The sequence below is a fragment of the Rousettus aegyptiacus genome, unplaced genomic scaffold (genome assembly GCF_014176215.1).
Source record: "Rousettus aegyptiacus isolate mRouAeg1 unplaced genomic scaffold, mRouAeg1.p scaffold_m13_p_17, whole genome shotgun sequence".
Taxonomy (NCBI): Eukaryota; Metazoa; Chordata; class Mammalia; order Chiroptera; family Pteropodidae; genus Rousettus; species Rousettus aegyptiacus.
Window position 1 is genome coordinate 34,654,322 of NW_023416292.1, and position 13,713 is coordinate 34,668,034.

The window sequence follows — 13,713 nt, forward strand, 5'->3', positions numbered from 1 at the left end:
AAGCTCTGCCTGACTTGCTATTGCTCCCAGCATAGAATCTGGCCAACTAGGAGGGAGAAATCTGTAAAACGGAACTGCTGAGCCAGCGAGGCCACAGCACGAAGGTGGCAGACTAGCAGGATCTGAGGCGCATTTTATGGCCTTTATCCCTTGGAGCACAAAGTGACTGGAACTCTGAATTCTGCATATACTGGACTCAGGCAGAAGAGAGGGCTGACAGCTCTCTCCTCCCTTTGCCAGGGAGTGGGACATGCCCAGTTGCTCCCGAAGCTGTGGCAGGGGCTGTGGGTGCCCTGAGTGCCCATCACGCACAGCAAAGAGCCCTCTGCGGGGGACCCTTGAAATGCCCATGCTGCCCATGCGAATGCCTTTGCCGTGCTCTGGGCACTTTCAAAACAGTCACAGGAAACAGAACATTTCCTTCCAGCCTCTTTTGGCACCTAAAGCTTGCCAGTGATCCAGGTTCCACTGCTTACATTTACCTCCATGAGACTTCAATTCAGAGGCTCTGGGAAAATTCCACTTTGCTGGCAAAGGCAGCAGCGGAGCAGGGGCTCGGGGGTAACAGGACTGGCTCGACAGTGGTGTTGGTATTGCAAGCGGTTGTGGGTGCCAGTGGCAGGGGTGCCAGGGGTGTTTTCCTCACGAGGCTTTGGAGCTTTGTCACTGGAAGCTTAGACTGAGTTCTCCAGCCACCCCAAACGATCAGGGTGACCACGAGCTGCCCAATGTCATTTTAACACTTCCTTTCCTGCTCTATAAGCCAGACTCGGCTTCTGGTGCTTGTACCTAAGAACCCTGAAGGATAGCGTAGTTCAGGTTCGCCTTGGCTATCATTTCTTGGGGTCCTAGCAACAGCAACGACAGCTTTCACAATGGTCCCAGGTACTATGCCGTGGGCTTTGCACGCACCGTCTCATGGGATTCTCGCACCACTATGAGCAGGTAGATACTATTTTTATGTTGATAGTGGAAAAAAACTAAGGTATCAAGGCTTTTGAGGACTCGTCCAAACTCTTGAAAGAGGGTAATTCAATGTCGTGATGGTAGGCGAGCTCTTGAAGCGAAACAGGGATTCCAAGACAGACAGTGGCCGTCCACATGCAAGCTTTCTGCTCTGCTCTCCGGGCAGGATGGGCAAATCTTAGGCAGGTCATCTTTTCGTCACGACCTCCTCTTCTCCGAAGGGCCGGTAACACCTTACTAAGTTCTTAGACAGTGAAATAAGACGCAAAGATATTTCACTGTCCGAGAAGGATTTTTCCACAGAGGTGTGTTCCACAATGGAACATATTGTCACCCCACAAAAGTGCTCTCTGAAACCCACCAAGGGTAAGGGGATAGACGGCAATGCGCAGCAAAAGCTGCAAGCCTGTATTTGACCACAAGCACCACTGCACGGGTCTGCGTCGCAAACGCATTCTAATGTGAAGAATTCTTTTTCATTCCTCTTCAAGCGCTTATTTCATTTACATAAGTCCAAGGCCAATAAATCTTGGCATTAAAGTTGACTTGATGTGTGATGCAGACAGCCTAATTAAGGAAAGGGTATTTTATCAGCTCTTCTAAATTTTCTTTTCTCTGGTCTACAATTTTTTATACTGGGTTGATCTTTTTTTTATTCATAAGGCCTTCATTCCAATCCTTCATGGCTGCATTAACTGGGCATCTAATAAAGACTTGGATATAGAAGTCTGCATCTCATTTATCCTCACTAGCAAAATTAATAAAGTAGCAGGAAAATAGCTTCCTGCACTGGAACTTCTTTAGCTAACCCTGAGTCATCTAAAATATAATTTGCTTGTGTCTTAGGGAACCGGGGCTCAGCCGTAAACTTCAGGAGACGGTGCCCAACTCCACCATCCACTGACAGCTCAACTCATTGCTTGGAGAGGCTTTGTTCAGAGTGGCCAGGAGCCTATTCTCTCCTCTATATTCATTTAGTGAGCACCTTCAGTAGGCCACTAAACAGGGATACAAAACAGACTCAAGAAGGTCGCAGTCAGGCGAATCATGCCGCCACTGTTGGCCAATGTAAGAAAACTATCTTAGCCTGGTTATCAAGGCTGGGAGCAAGCTGGAAAGATTATCCACTCTATCCTTTTGCCTCTGGGAGGGTGACCCTCCCAAGCAGTTTTTCTGTTAATTAAGAGCTTCCAAATGTTGGTACTATCACTGACATTGACTTCGACTTGTAGACTTTATGGATATATGAGTATATTGGCTTTCCAAGGCCGTCATAACAAAGCACCACAAACTGAGTGGCTTAAATAACAGAAATTTGTTGTCTCACAGTCCTGGAGGCTTAGACGTCCAAAATCAAGGTGTTGGCAGGGTCGGTTCCTTCTGAGAGCTGTCGGAGAAGGAAAGACCTGTCGCAGGCTTCTCTCCTTGGCTCACAGAGGGCCATCTTCTCCCTCTGCTTCTTCACATTGTCTTGCCTCTGTGAGTGTCTGTGCCCTAATTTCCTCTTTCTATAAGGAAACCAGTCATGTTGGATTAGGACCCACCCTGATGACCTCATTTAAATGTCGGTATCTCTATAAAGACCCTATTTCCAAATAAGATGAAGTACTGGGGGCTAGGACTACAACATGGGAATCTGGGAGACACGATTCGACCCATAATGAGTGTCTCTGAAGTTGTTTTAACTAAAGTTCTAAGAGAGCCTCCAGCAGCACCTAGTTCAGACACTGGAGAGGTCAAGAATCTACATTAGCCATCTCCCTTCCCTGAGCCTCAGGTTGCTTCTCTGGAGAATGTGAGATCCAGACTGGACTCTAAAACCCTCTCTCATTCCTGGTGCTGGGCTGCTGATGAAGTGAGAGAAGCCGGCATTTTAGCAGGAATGGGCAGGGTGATCTTCAGCAAGAACTGATCTGAGCCTCTGGGCTTTTTCAACTGTACAATGAGGACAGTGACAGCAGCTACTTCAAAAAGGCCGTGAGGACTAACAAAGCCTGTGGATCTCCTGGCACACAGTCGTCACTTCCTGTGTATGAACCGCTAACGGTCTTATTGTTATTATTGGTAGGACTCGGGCTCCAGATCCAGGACTCAGCTCACAGGTGTGCCCACTATCACGAGGGAGGACTAGACACCCCACCTGCACGGTCTATTAGGTAGCTCACCCAGAGAGCTGCTTTAGCTGGCAAGACTCTTGTGAACCTTGTGACATGACTTTCCCCATCTCTACTTTTATCCAAATCCTGCCCCATTCCTCTTAGCTCACTTGATTCATGTTATCACAGTTAGGGCTAGGATTTCAGGAGATTTTTTTTTTTCTCACTGCATTTTATAATTTTTATACCAAAGAAAACTGTAATAAAACATATGTAGTTATCTCATATAACACGACTCTATAGAGTAGCTATGTAAAGCCAGGCCTGCAAGGTCACTCGCACGCACACGAGACTGCCTGGGGCTGTAGCAATCATTTGGCTCTCACCTTCACTGAATCCTTAGTTATTTTTTTAATGTGTGTCCTAACCTAGATTCTAAGCAAGTTGAGGAAACAATCTGAATCTTCTATTTAGATTTAACAAAACTTACTCACTCCCACAATGCACCATCCCCTCATGAGATATGAAATATCTCATAAACTCCTCCCCACAACCTGATGAGGCAATTAACGGTACTGTCGAATCACACATAAGCCTGAGGCTCAGAGGTCACGTAGCTAGGCAATGGCCAAGCCATGATTCAATTCCACTTCCGTCTGACTCCGAGGCCACCAACCTAGCATAGTGCTTCCTCATCTAGCGGTACCAACTCAGAGGACCTGGGAACCTCCGGCGTGAGCAGGGTTTTCCGTGGCCTTGGTGCCCTCTGGTGGCACAGGAGGACTCATTTCCCCAGCCAGGCTTCAGGTTTGTTCCATGCAGCCCTGCTGACCTTAAGCACTTGAAGGAGCGACCAATGGGGTCGGCCCTGGGGTAACAGAGCCCTCTGCCTGCAGGGGAGAGTTAGACACTCTACCAGAGCAGTACTTCTTAAATGGACCCCCAGGAAGAGTCTGCTCCTGATAAGTCAAGGGGGTGGGGTTAGGGTCTTGGGCCAACAGCCGTGAGATGACCTACGAGGCCTGGTTCCCCCCGTCCTGCCTCCCATCTCCCACGTCCAAGTCAGGACATACGGGCAGCGGGCAGTGGCATTCTCCGCTGGATCCTCCTGGGGTTTTCATTTTCCATGAGCTTGTTTATGGAGGAGGAAAGTAAAAAGAGGATAAAGGTGGTTAAAGTTCTCAGCTCAGAGGTTCTTTATCTTACACAGAGTCCGTTCCCAAAAGACTCACCGGGATTCGTCAGCAAATATTTATTGGATTCCTACTGCACTCTGCAACCTTCAGAATGCAGAAATGGAGAAGACACTCTTCCTGTCTTTGAAAAGTAAAAAAATTACAAGCAATGAGGCAAGCACTCTAATAATGGGTGTCACGAGATTTTTCCTGTCACCCCAGAAATGGTTATCAGCACTCAAAACTGAGACTAAAAAATCATCAAAACCCCATAAATTGAAGAAAGTAGAAAACGATAGGAGTCAGACACCTCCTCCAGCCATAAGCCCAGCCCCAGAACTTCCCCAGTCCATATAAGCTGCTCCCTCGGCCTACGAGGCCAGGCCCAGGGGCAAAATAGCAAAGGGGTAGAGAAAGGGGTAGAGGCTGTGGAGTAGCCTGCCGTCCCGCTCCAGTGTGACAAGGATGTTTGGGCCAGCGGTCTTCTTCCTATGCTCATTTTCCACTCAGAGGCCTTACTTACAGCTTAAAAAGTGATCACCAGCTTTTCTCAGAATCCTTTCTTCATTGACCTGGCTTTGAGATCATCAGAGATACCTTGGAGCTGCACTGGCCAATATCGTAGTCAGTACCCATATGAGCTGTTGAGTGCTTGAAATGTGCTATCAGTGGAAAACAACGCGAGATTCTGAACATTTAGTTGGGGGGTGGGGGCGGCGTAAAATATCTCAGCCCTATTTTACAAATTGATGACATGTTGAAATGATATTTTGGACACATTATTTGGATAAGTAAAATATATTATTTAAATTAATTTTACATGTTTTACTTTTTAGTGTGGCTACCAGATCATGTAAAATTACAGATGTGGCTCATAAAACATTTCTATTGGACGTCACTGCTGGGGAGGTTAAAAACCCAGAGCTGGGAAGTCCTGGTCCAGCAAAGCTTTACACCGCCTTGGACCACAAGGGGGCGGTACTGCAGCGCCCGGCTGGCGCCGGCAGGACTTTTGTCGGGAAGCAGGCTGGCTCCCCACATTTTCTAATGCTGTCTTTCAAGAGTAGTTTTAAACTGCTTTTTCTAAAATTTAAATGGTTCGTACGTACTATGTTACCCCTAAGTTAACATAAATAATAATTTCTCTAGGGCAGGAGTCCAAAACTCCTGAATTACAACATTCAAGACTGGAATTTTAAGGAAGCTGCAAGTTTCACTGTAGGGAAAGAACTAGGAGCAAACACTATAAGCGACCCCATGGCACATTAATAAGGGGTTGGTTAAATCGGCTAAGGTGCAGCTATAATATGGCATCTTTTGTAACTATTACAAAGGATGTATGAATACTTCTAGATATGGAAAGACACTTAGGCTAAATTCTGTAAAAATGGCCAGCGGCAGAATTCTATGTCCAGTATGTATGTCAATTTTGCTTTAAAAAGAAAAACATATCAAAAGCGTACATTTGCAAAGACAGTGTGATGAAAAGATAGTTTCCAAGAGATTAATAGTCATCTGTAGACAAAGAATATGGATGACTTTCGTTCTTTATTTTTATAACGGCTTTTATAATTAAAAAATTTAAGTTATTTTTAAGTTGCCCTACCCAGTCTTCTTTAAAAGTGCCGCCTTCTTTCGCAAATTATCCTGAGCTCTGGCCAGTGTCTTCGTTAAAATCCCGACACTTTCCCAATGCGGAGCTGAGCTTTGCAACCTCGTTCCATCTCGTCCTCTAGCCCCGTGTGCATATCGTTTCCCCTCCAAGCTTGTGGACCCGTTCACCGGAGCCCTCTGTCGCTTCTCTGTCCCTGCCCCACCGTCCGGTTACGGTAAAACTAATACAAGATCGGGCTGACGTTCGAACCGGAACCCAAAGCTTACATCCCCGAAACAACGTGACTGGCCAGGAACCGAGGCTCTGAGGACCAACTAGCTGCAGACCTCTCTCCTGCCGGGGACAACCCGCGCCGCCTGTTTCCAGATGGAGCCCGGCGCGGATCCCCTCACCTGTCACCGCTTGGGCAGCGGCACCTCGGTCCGGCTTGCACCGTGGGAGGGAGCGAGCGCTTGCTCAGAGCACACAACGCGGAGGTTGCGCCCCGAAGTTTGGCCCTTTGGCGGCGCCGTCCGGGCCTGCGTCCCGCTGCGTCATGTGATCCGGGAGCGCCGGAGGCCGGTGGCGGGGAGGGAAGAGACTCGCTGCGGGGTCTTGCGCTCGAGTGGACAGCTGGCGGGATGGAGGCTACCTTGGAGCAGCACTTGGAGGACACGTGAGTCATTCGGCCTCTTCTGACTGTCCTGAGCTCGCGCAGCGGGGATTTGAGCGGAGCAAAGGGCGCAAGTTGTGAGTGCCGGCCGGACGGGTCGGGGACGCCGCGCGACCCCCAGGCGGCTGGGTCAGGCGGTGAGCCCCGTCCAGGAGACGCAGAGGGACCGGTGACCTGGAATGAAAATCTCTCCAGGGCTCCGTATGGTTCCTTTGGAGCGAGTCTCCGCGGGCCTAGCCCGTGGTCAGAATCGCTCGTCGTGTTGAAATTGTCCGGGCGGGGTTGTTCTTTGGGAGGTTCAGGAGATGGAGTAATTTGGGGTAAAGATGTACCACCTGTGCAGACAAGCCCGGCAGTGCAAACATAAACACACATACCCATCTCCTTCCGTGTGTAACCAGTTACTTGGTGATTCAGGCTACGAAAGGCATCCCTTCTGTTTTTTGAACGAGGACTATACGAAACATTCAAAAGACATACAGGGAAGCAGCTCCCTCGCACCAGCGCCCCCCAGCTTCCTGGAACTTCCTCTCCAGGAGGCAGCCGTGTTACTTGAGAGTTTTTCAGCAGTTGTTTCAAGTGAGTTAGTACGCTAAAGCATGCACTTCAAGGAGGCAGCAAATCCTAGGTATTGCAATATTTGTGGCCCTGTAAAGCTCCCTGGCACACAATCTTTTCCCTCAGCAGAGAGAAACGAGTTTAACTATTTCAATTAGTTAATTGCAATTTAATTTTTCTTGGGGTGGGGCGATGATAATGAAAAATGGTTGAGAAACACTGATTTAAAGCACTTAAAACAATGTCTGGTATGTAGAAAGCCTATTTGTCTTATAAATATTTAAATTTGTTTTCTTACGTCATCTGTTTCTGGAATTAGAATGAAGAATCCATCCATTGTCGGAGTCCTGTGCACAGATTCACAAGGACTCAACCTGGGCTGTAAGTATCTCCCATCAGTCCTTTGGTGGGCGGGGTTGCAGAGCATTTGATGTTGACTAGGAGCCCAGTGTGCTGTTATTCTCTAGTTTTTACCCTGCCACTTTTCTGGGTACTTTTGTGAGACTAGAGATTATCTCCAAGTAACAAGGTTAGAAAATTGAAATTTATTAAGGTAGAAATGTTTCTTGCAGTTCTAGCACTGTACAGTTGCTTCTACTAAAATAGTATTTGACTCATTTTAAATTGGGTCTAGAAAGGACTTAGGATAATGACAACAGTTACAGTTATTGAATGTGTGCTGTATGCTTGGACTGCTCGGCTTTGTATACCAGTCTCTAATTTTCCCAATAATCCTGCAAGATGGGTGGTGCTTTTTTTCATCTAACTGCACTTAACAGTGAGTAGGCAGTAAAAACAAGGTTTAGAAGTTGAACACACCTGGGTTCAACCTCCTGCTGTTCCGTTTGCTAGTATTGTGAACTTGGCCCAAAAAAATCTACCTCCCCCCACCCCCACTCAGTTTATTTACTAGGCTGTTTAATAATTATTATTGAATTGCATTTATTGAATTTTTACTAAGTATCAGGCATCATTCTAAGTTCTTTACATATACTGAGTCATTTAATCCTCATAAGGTAGATAAATTAAATGGTTGAGCTGGTATTTGAGTCTGGCTCCAAAGCCTCTTAATCACAATACTGTAAGATTATATAATGTGTGTAAAACACAGCACAGAACCCAGGCATAATACTCAATAAATGGCAACAATTACAGATGGGGAAATAAGTCCAGAAATGTAAATAACTAAAGCATTCAGCTGATTAATGTCAGAACTAGTAAGCTTAGGATCCTTTAGTCCTTATTCCTCTTTACTGCAGGACTTATAAAAGCTGTGAATTTTTGCAGGGAAGGTTACTGAAAGAGGCAATATATGTAACTCAGTTAGGTTTTATGCCCAAATCAGTTAGTTGAGAGGAAAAAGGCAGATGGGGGAGGGGAGGGGGGCAGGGTGCTTGCCAGGCTTAGTAATGGAAAGGCTGATGATATTCAAGTGAGGAGATCTAAAACTAAATGAGTTCCTTCAAGAAACCTTCAAGGCCTGAAAGATTGCACTGTTTATACAGTAATAGTAAATCTATCAGTTCTGTCATAGTGGTATGTCTGTTACCTGACTTAGTTTCAAGGCAGGTAGGCTTATGTTGCCTTTATATGTGGAATATATTTGTAAACTTACTAATTACTTTTTGTACCCAAGATTTAGTTACTATCTTCAGGCTAAAACAAGCATTAATAAAAAGCCAGTTCTGTTGATATTTGAAAACAGCCAGTTTATTCTAGTGGAAATAATTTCTCCCAGAATCTCCACATATGTTGTCAAGGTGATCTTACAGCTGAACTCCTGAATAAAGATTTTTATACCCTTTGAGGTTGAGCTCAATAAAAGGAAATCAGATTTCCCATGAGGAATTAGTTTTAACAAGTCTCTTGTCCTTACTGACTGCTTTTTGTCAATCTCACCTCTGAATTTCTTGTTGGTTTCATCACAGTTCCTATTAAATGAATTTATGACTTTCAGATTGACTTGAATTACAGCTTCCTTATATGTTTGAGAAGGTGTTTAGAGATGGTAATGGGAATGACTTTCAAAGTTGAGTGTCTGTTATGGCTTTACTGATTTAAGAACTGTTGTCTGGCTTTCTTACTGATGTAACTAGCTGAGTACCACCAGAGCAAAACCATTTCATGTCAGTAACTAACCTAAGAGACCGTGAACTAAACCTTTTTGTGAATAATTCAGTGAGAGATACTCCTACAGCCCTGTACTCATTTTTGGACAGTCAGGCAACATGATGTCATCTCTGTCTTCTAGGCCGTGGGACTCTCTCAGACGAGCACGCTGGAGTGATATCTGTTCTAGCCCAGCAAGCAGCTAAGCTAACTTCAGACCCCACTGATATTCCTGTGGTGTGTCTAGAATCAGATAATGGGTGAGTAGATGTCAGCAGATCCCGTCCTTTCCTTTTTACTTGGAAAAATCACTGGGAAACGTGCCTGGGGCCTGCCCTGTGTTCATCAGTGATTCCTCGTTCAAAGTGCTAATAGGACCAGGGGAGCAGATAGATTGATCTGTGAAGCTAATGTGCTTTCAGACTAGTTCCATCTAAATGAAAAGGAAGAATTATGAACTATCCGTCTGTCAAGAAAAAGTATAAGAGGGAGACTGTTCAAAACAGAAACTACTTCTGTAGTAAGAGAAACACTAAAGATATTCCAAGTGAGAGTCCTCAGAATATTCTAATAGTGAGTGACAAAAGCAGAATACAAAACTATATACAATATAATCATAGTTTTGTAAAACATACATATATGTAAATAGTATAGATACAGTATAAAAAGGAAAATATTAATCGTCTCTGAGAGGTAGGACTATAGGATTCATTTCATTTTTATCTTGTACTTTTCTATATCTTTCAAATGTTTTGTATTCATATGTCACTTTTATACATAGAAAGATGATATATTTTTTAGTTGAGTCCTAAACCAAACAGCATCTGTAATCTTACACTGACTCCCACTTGTACAGTGTTTTACGGATTATCTTCTGCTTTGCCTTTCAGGAACATAATGATTCAGAAACATGATGGCATCACAGTGGCAGTGCACAAAATGGCTTCTTGACATCTCACATCGGCTTTCCAGCAGCCTGTTGTAGGGACTCACTCCCACCTGTGTTGATTATCTTACAGACTATTGAAGTTTAAGTAGTTAGGCCATTCATTTAATGTGCATTGTGCACTTCTCTATTGGTTTAGAATAAACTGCTTTTTAACACTATGGACTGACATCAAAATATTAATAAAGGATTGTGTTTGGAAGCAGCAGGTCCAAGTCATTTTGTATATAGAATTTTCTTATGTTCAATAAATCTGGTTGGAGGAAAGCTTGGATCTTTTCTGGATTCTTTAAACTCATAAAATGTTCATTTTTCCTTTGTAAATTTTTTTTAAAAAGGTCTTTGCTCCAGATTACTCTTCTTTTTCAAAAGCTTCCTGAAATACATATAGTCTCACAGAAGTGTCCATGGATATTTAAAACAAAGCATATTCCTACCCCGTAATATTGACATAATAGCTAATATTATTAAGAACTTACTATATGCCAGGAAATCATTTAACTCTCATTAGTAACCCTACACGATAGGTGCTCTTATTTGCCCCATTTTACATTTGTGTAACTATGGCCACCAGGTTAGCAGAGTCAACATTTGGACTTGAGAGTCTGACTCAGAGCCTGTACTCTTAACACCCAGACCACTATAGAAACAGGTGCATTTGGCCAGGAAAGAATCTGCCACTTGAAAGTACAGAACATTATCTTTTCTTCAACCTTTATAGTTAACAGAATGGAGCACAACAGTCACAAAAGACCTCATTTCGTTGAATTTGCAGTTCCTATTGCTCCTTAATATTTGACAGTATAAAAAAAACTCCAGAATACTACTATTTATTTAAAAATGACAAGTCTCTACAAATAAATAAGAGGTGCTATGCGAGGATAAAGATTTTGAATAAGACATGGCTCCAGCCTTTGAGCTTATACTTTGATAGGATATGCGTGTCTGTTGTGTTCACCATACTCACTAATACCTGACACGTCACGTACATGTTTTATTGTCTGTCTGCCCCACTAGTACAGACACTGAGGCCAGAAGGTTTGTCTTATTCACAGATGTATTCCAAGCACCTGGAACAGTCCTAGCACATAGTAGGCACTGAATAAATACTTGCTGAATAGATGAATATATAACAAGTACAAAGGAGTTTCTGGTATGTACTGGGCCTTCCCAGACAGGGAGCAGCGATGACAAAACAGGTGATAAACCAAAAGATGCAAGGTAGGGCAACTACTTCCTCCTTGAAGACCTGCTTTTTAAGAACCCCAGGCCATATCCTGTTAGAATGGGGCTCGGAGCAAGTGAGTCAAAGTTGAGCTTTAAGATTAATCTGAGGTACAGCAAGCTCATTTTTTTTCAAGGAGAAAAACGTCCTCTTGCTTACCTGTGTATCTCCAATTCCTAACCCAAAGTAATGAGAGCCAACCTTTAGTGAGTAATGGCTGCATTCTAGATAATGACTAAGCAATTTACATGCATTTGGCTCATTTAATCTTATGCAGTATTATTGCCATTTTAGGAAGAAATAAGCTCAGCAGGATAAAGTAGCTCAAGATCCAACATGAGACTAAAAATTAAGCAAATTGGCAGAAAAGGAACAAAAGAAAGATGACTGAATTGTCTAGGTGATAGGAAGAACTGAGTACCTTAGAAAGGAGTCAACACAGGAAGGATTATAGAGAAAAACCGGCTGGGCTTGATTTTAGATGATGAAATTGAATATCTGATAGACATCCTGGTGGTGATGCTAAGTAACAAACGTGCTGGGTGCTTACTATGTACCAGGAGCAGTGCTAACCAACCCTTCAGGGGCCTCCCACTGCATTCAGAACAAAATCTGAAGTTCTCACCAGGGTCTCCCAAGCCCTGCAGGACCCAGCCCTTGTGCCACATCTCAGGCCACCTACTGTCTACACATACCCCTGTCTAGCAGTGCCTGGCATATAGAAGACAACTTTATTGAATGAAATGAATAAATGAACATGCTTTCTTATTCTTAAAAACCTTTGAGGTAGGGTGTAATATACCCAATTTTATTAATACAAGACTTGTGCTGGAAAGAGCTTAAGGCTGGGGATGGCTGATTTTCCAGTCTGTACAGAGCTGAAGCTAAAGTAGGATTGTATGGAGGTTTCCCAAGACCGCTCCTGTGATGGTTACTCTTAAGTGTCAACTGGGCCAGAGGTTATCCAACTATTTGGTTAAACATTTTGTCTGGGTGCATCTGTGCCCGTGTTTTGGATGAGATCAACATTTGAATTAGTGGACTAAGTAAAACAAATTGTCCCCCTCAGTGTGGCTGGGCCTCAGCCAACCCATTGAAGATCAGAACAGTATAAAAGTCTGAATAAAAAAGAATTCTTTACCTCTTCCTGTCTTCGAGATGGAACATGGATCATCTTCTGCCTATGGATTCAGACTCAGACCAGAACTGCACCATCAGCTCTGACTACAAATCTTGGACTTCTCAACCTCCATAATCACATGAGCCAATTCCTTACATACATGATCGCCAAGGTTTTTTTATTGGAGGCTGATTACACAGGCACCCTCTCTCTGGAATTGGCTCAAAATTTTAGACTCCCAGAAGGAAAGCAAGTGTTCACCATAAAGCATATTGTTTGCACAAATAATTTAGGCACAGTTATCTACTCTTATAATTTAGAAAAAAAATGGTGGAAACCCTCTTAAAATCTAAGTTCCCCATTGCTAGCCAAAGGGGAATCTTGTAAGCAAGACTTTCAAAGGACAGGAGTCTCAGGCCAACTATGTTAACTTTTCTGTACCAAGATAGGGGACAGAAAGATTCAGCTAAAAATAAAATCTTTTCATTCTAAATGCTAAAAAATTATTCATGGGCTGGATTTGACAATACAGTGAGGGTAATAGTGTTGACTTAGGAAATCAAGCTGCAGTTCTTTCTGAATGGCATTAGGGCCAAGAATGAGAAGGTTAGAGATTAAGGGAATTATTTATGTTTAGTTAAAGACCCAAAAGCTTTAAGGCAATTGGGTAGAGATGCCAAAATGTTAACAAGTACTCCAGCTGTGGCATAAGGATTCTTTGCTCTTGCTATTAGGCCCCACCTGATTAATAAGAACCATATTTAGTGAATTAAGTATCAATAGTGGGTCTGATAAGGAACAGTCATGTGTGTGTGTGTGTGTGTATAGTCAGTCCTCACAACAAACTTGCAAAGTAATATTAGCCACATTTCACAGGTATTGAAACATACTCAGAGTGGGTAACTAGTCAAAAACCTTCAGGCTTTAAAAATACATTGAGATTCTAGCCAAATCTGCATTTCCCACTATACCTCAAAGCTTCCTCTATGAAAGATGTTTCAAGGGGTTCATCGCTGAGGACCTTACAGCCCTCCTAGTCTCTATGAATGGCTCATTGTTCTGCCACATTGCAAATCTGACTGCAGCTCTCAGCATCAAAGCTCTCTATCAGTATAAAGCTTAGCCTCATCTTACCCAGAGCTCAAAATCATAGGTAGATAGTCCTGCTTTAAAAGAGAACATCCACCAAAAAAAAAAAAAAAAAAAAAGGAGAGAAAAATCAGTCCTACAGATGTTTATTTAAAAATGCTT

At 43.5% G+C, this 13,713-nt stretch overlaps 1 protein-coding gene across 2 annotated transcripts; it reads left to right on the plus strand.

Annotated features, from left to right (window-relative positions):
• The first annotated feature begins 6,360 nt into the window (after nt 1-6,360).
• On the plus strand, nt 6,361-10,384 carry LAMTOR5 (late endosomal/lysosomal adaptor, MAPK and MTOR activator 5). 2 transcript variants are annotated; one of them, XM_016155576.2, is made up of 4 exons: nt 6,361-6,507; nt 7,382-7,443; nt 9,314-9,431; nt 10,062-10,384. In XM_016155576.2, exons 1-4 carry the CDS (start codon nt 6,473-6,475, stop codon nt 10,120-10,122), a joined length of 276 nt encoding a protein of 91 aa, XP_016011062.1. In that variant the 5' UTR covers nt 6,361-6,472; the 3' UTR covers nt 10,123-10,384. The 2 variants fall into 2 exon arrangements, with proteins under 2 accessions (XP_016011062.1, XP_016011063.1); XM_016155577.2 differs by lacking the exon at nt 6,361-6,507 and adding an exon at nt 6,696-7,083.
• The last annotated feature ends 3,329 nt before the right edge of the window (nt 10,385-13,713 follow it).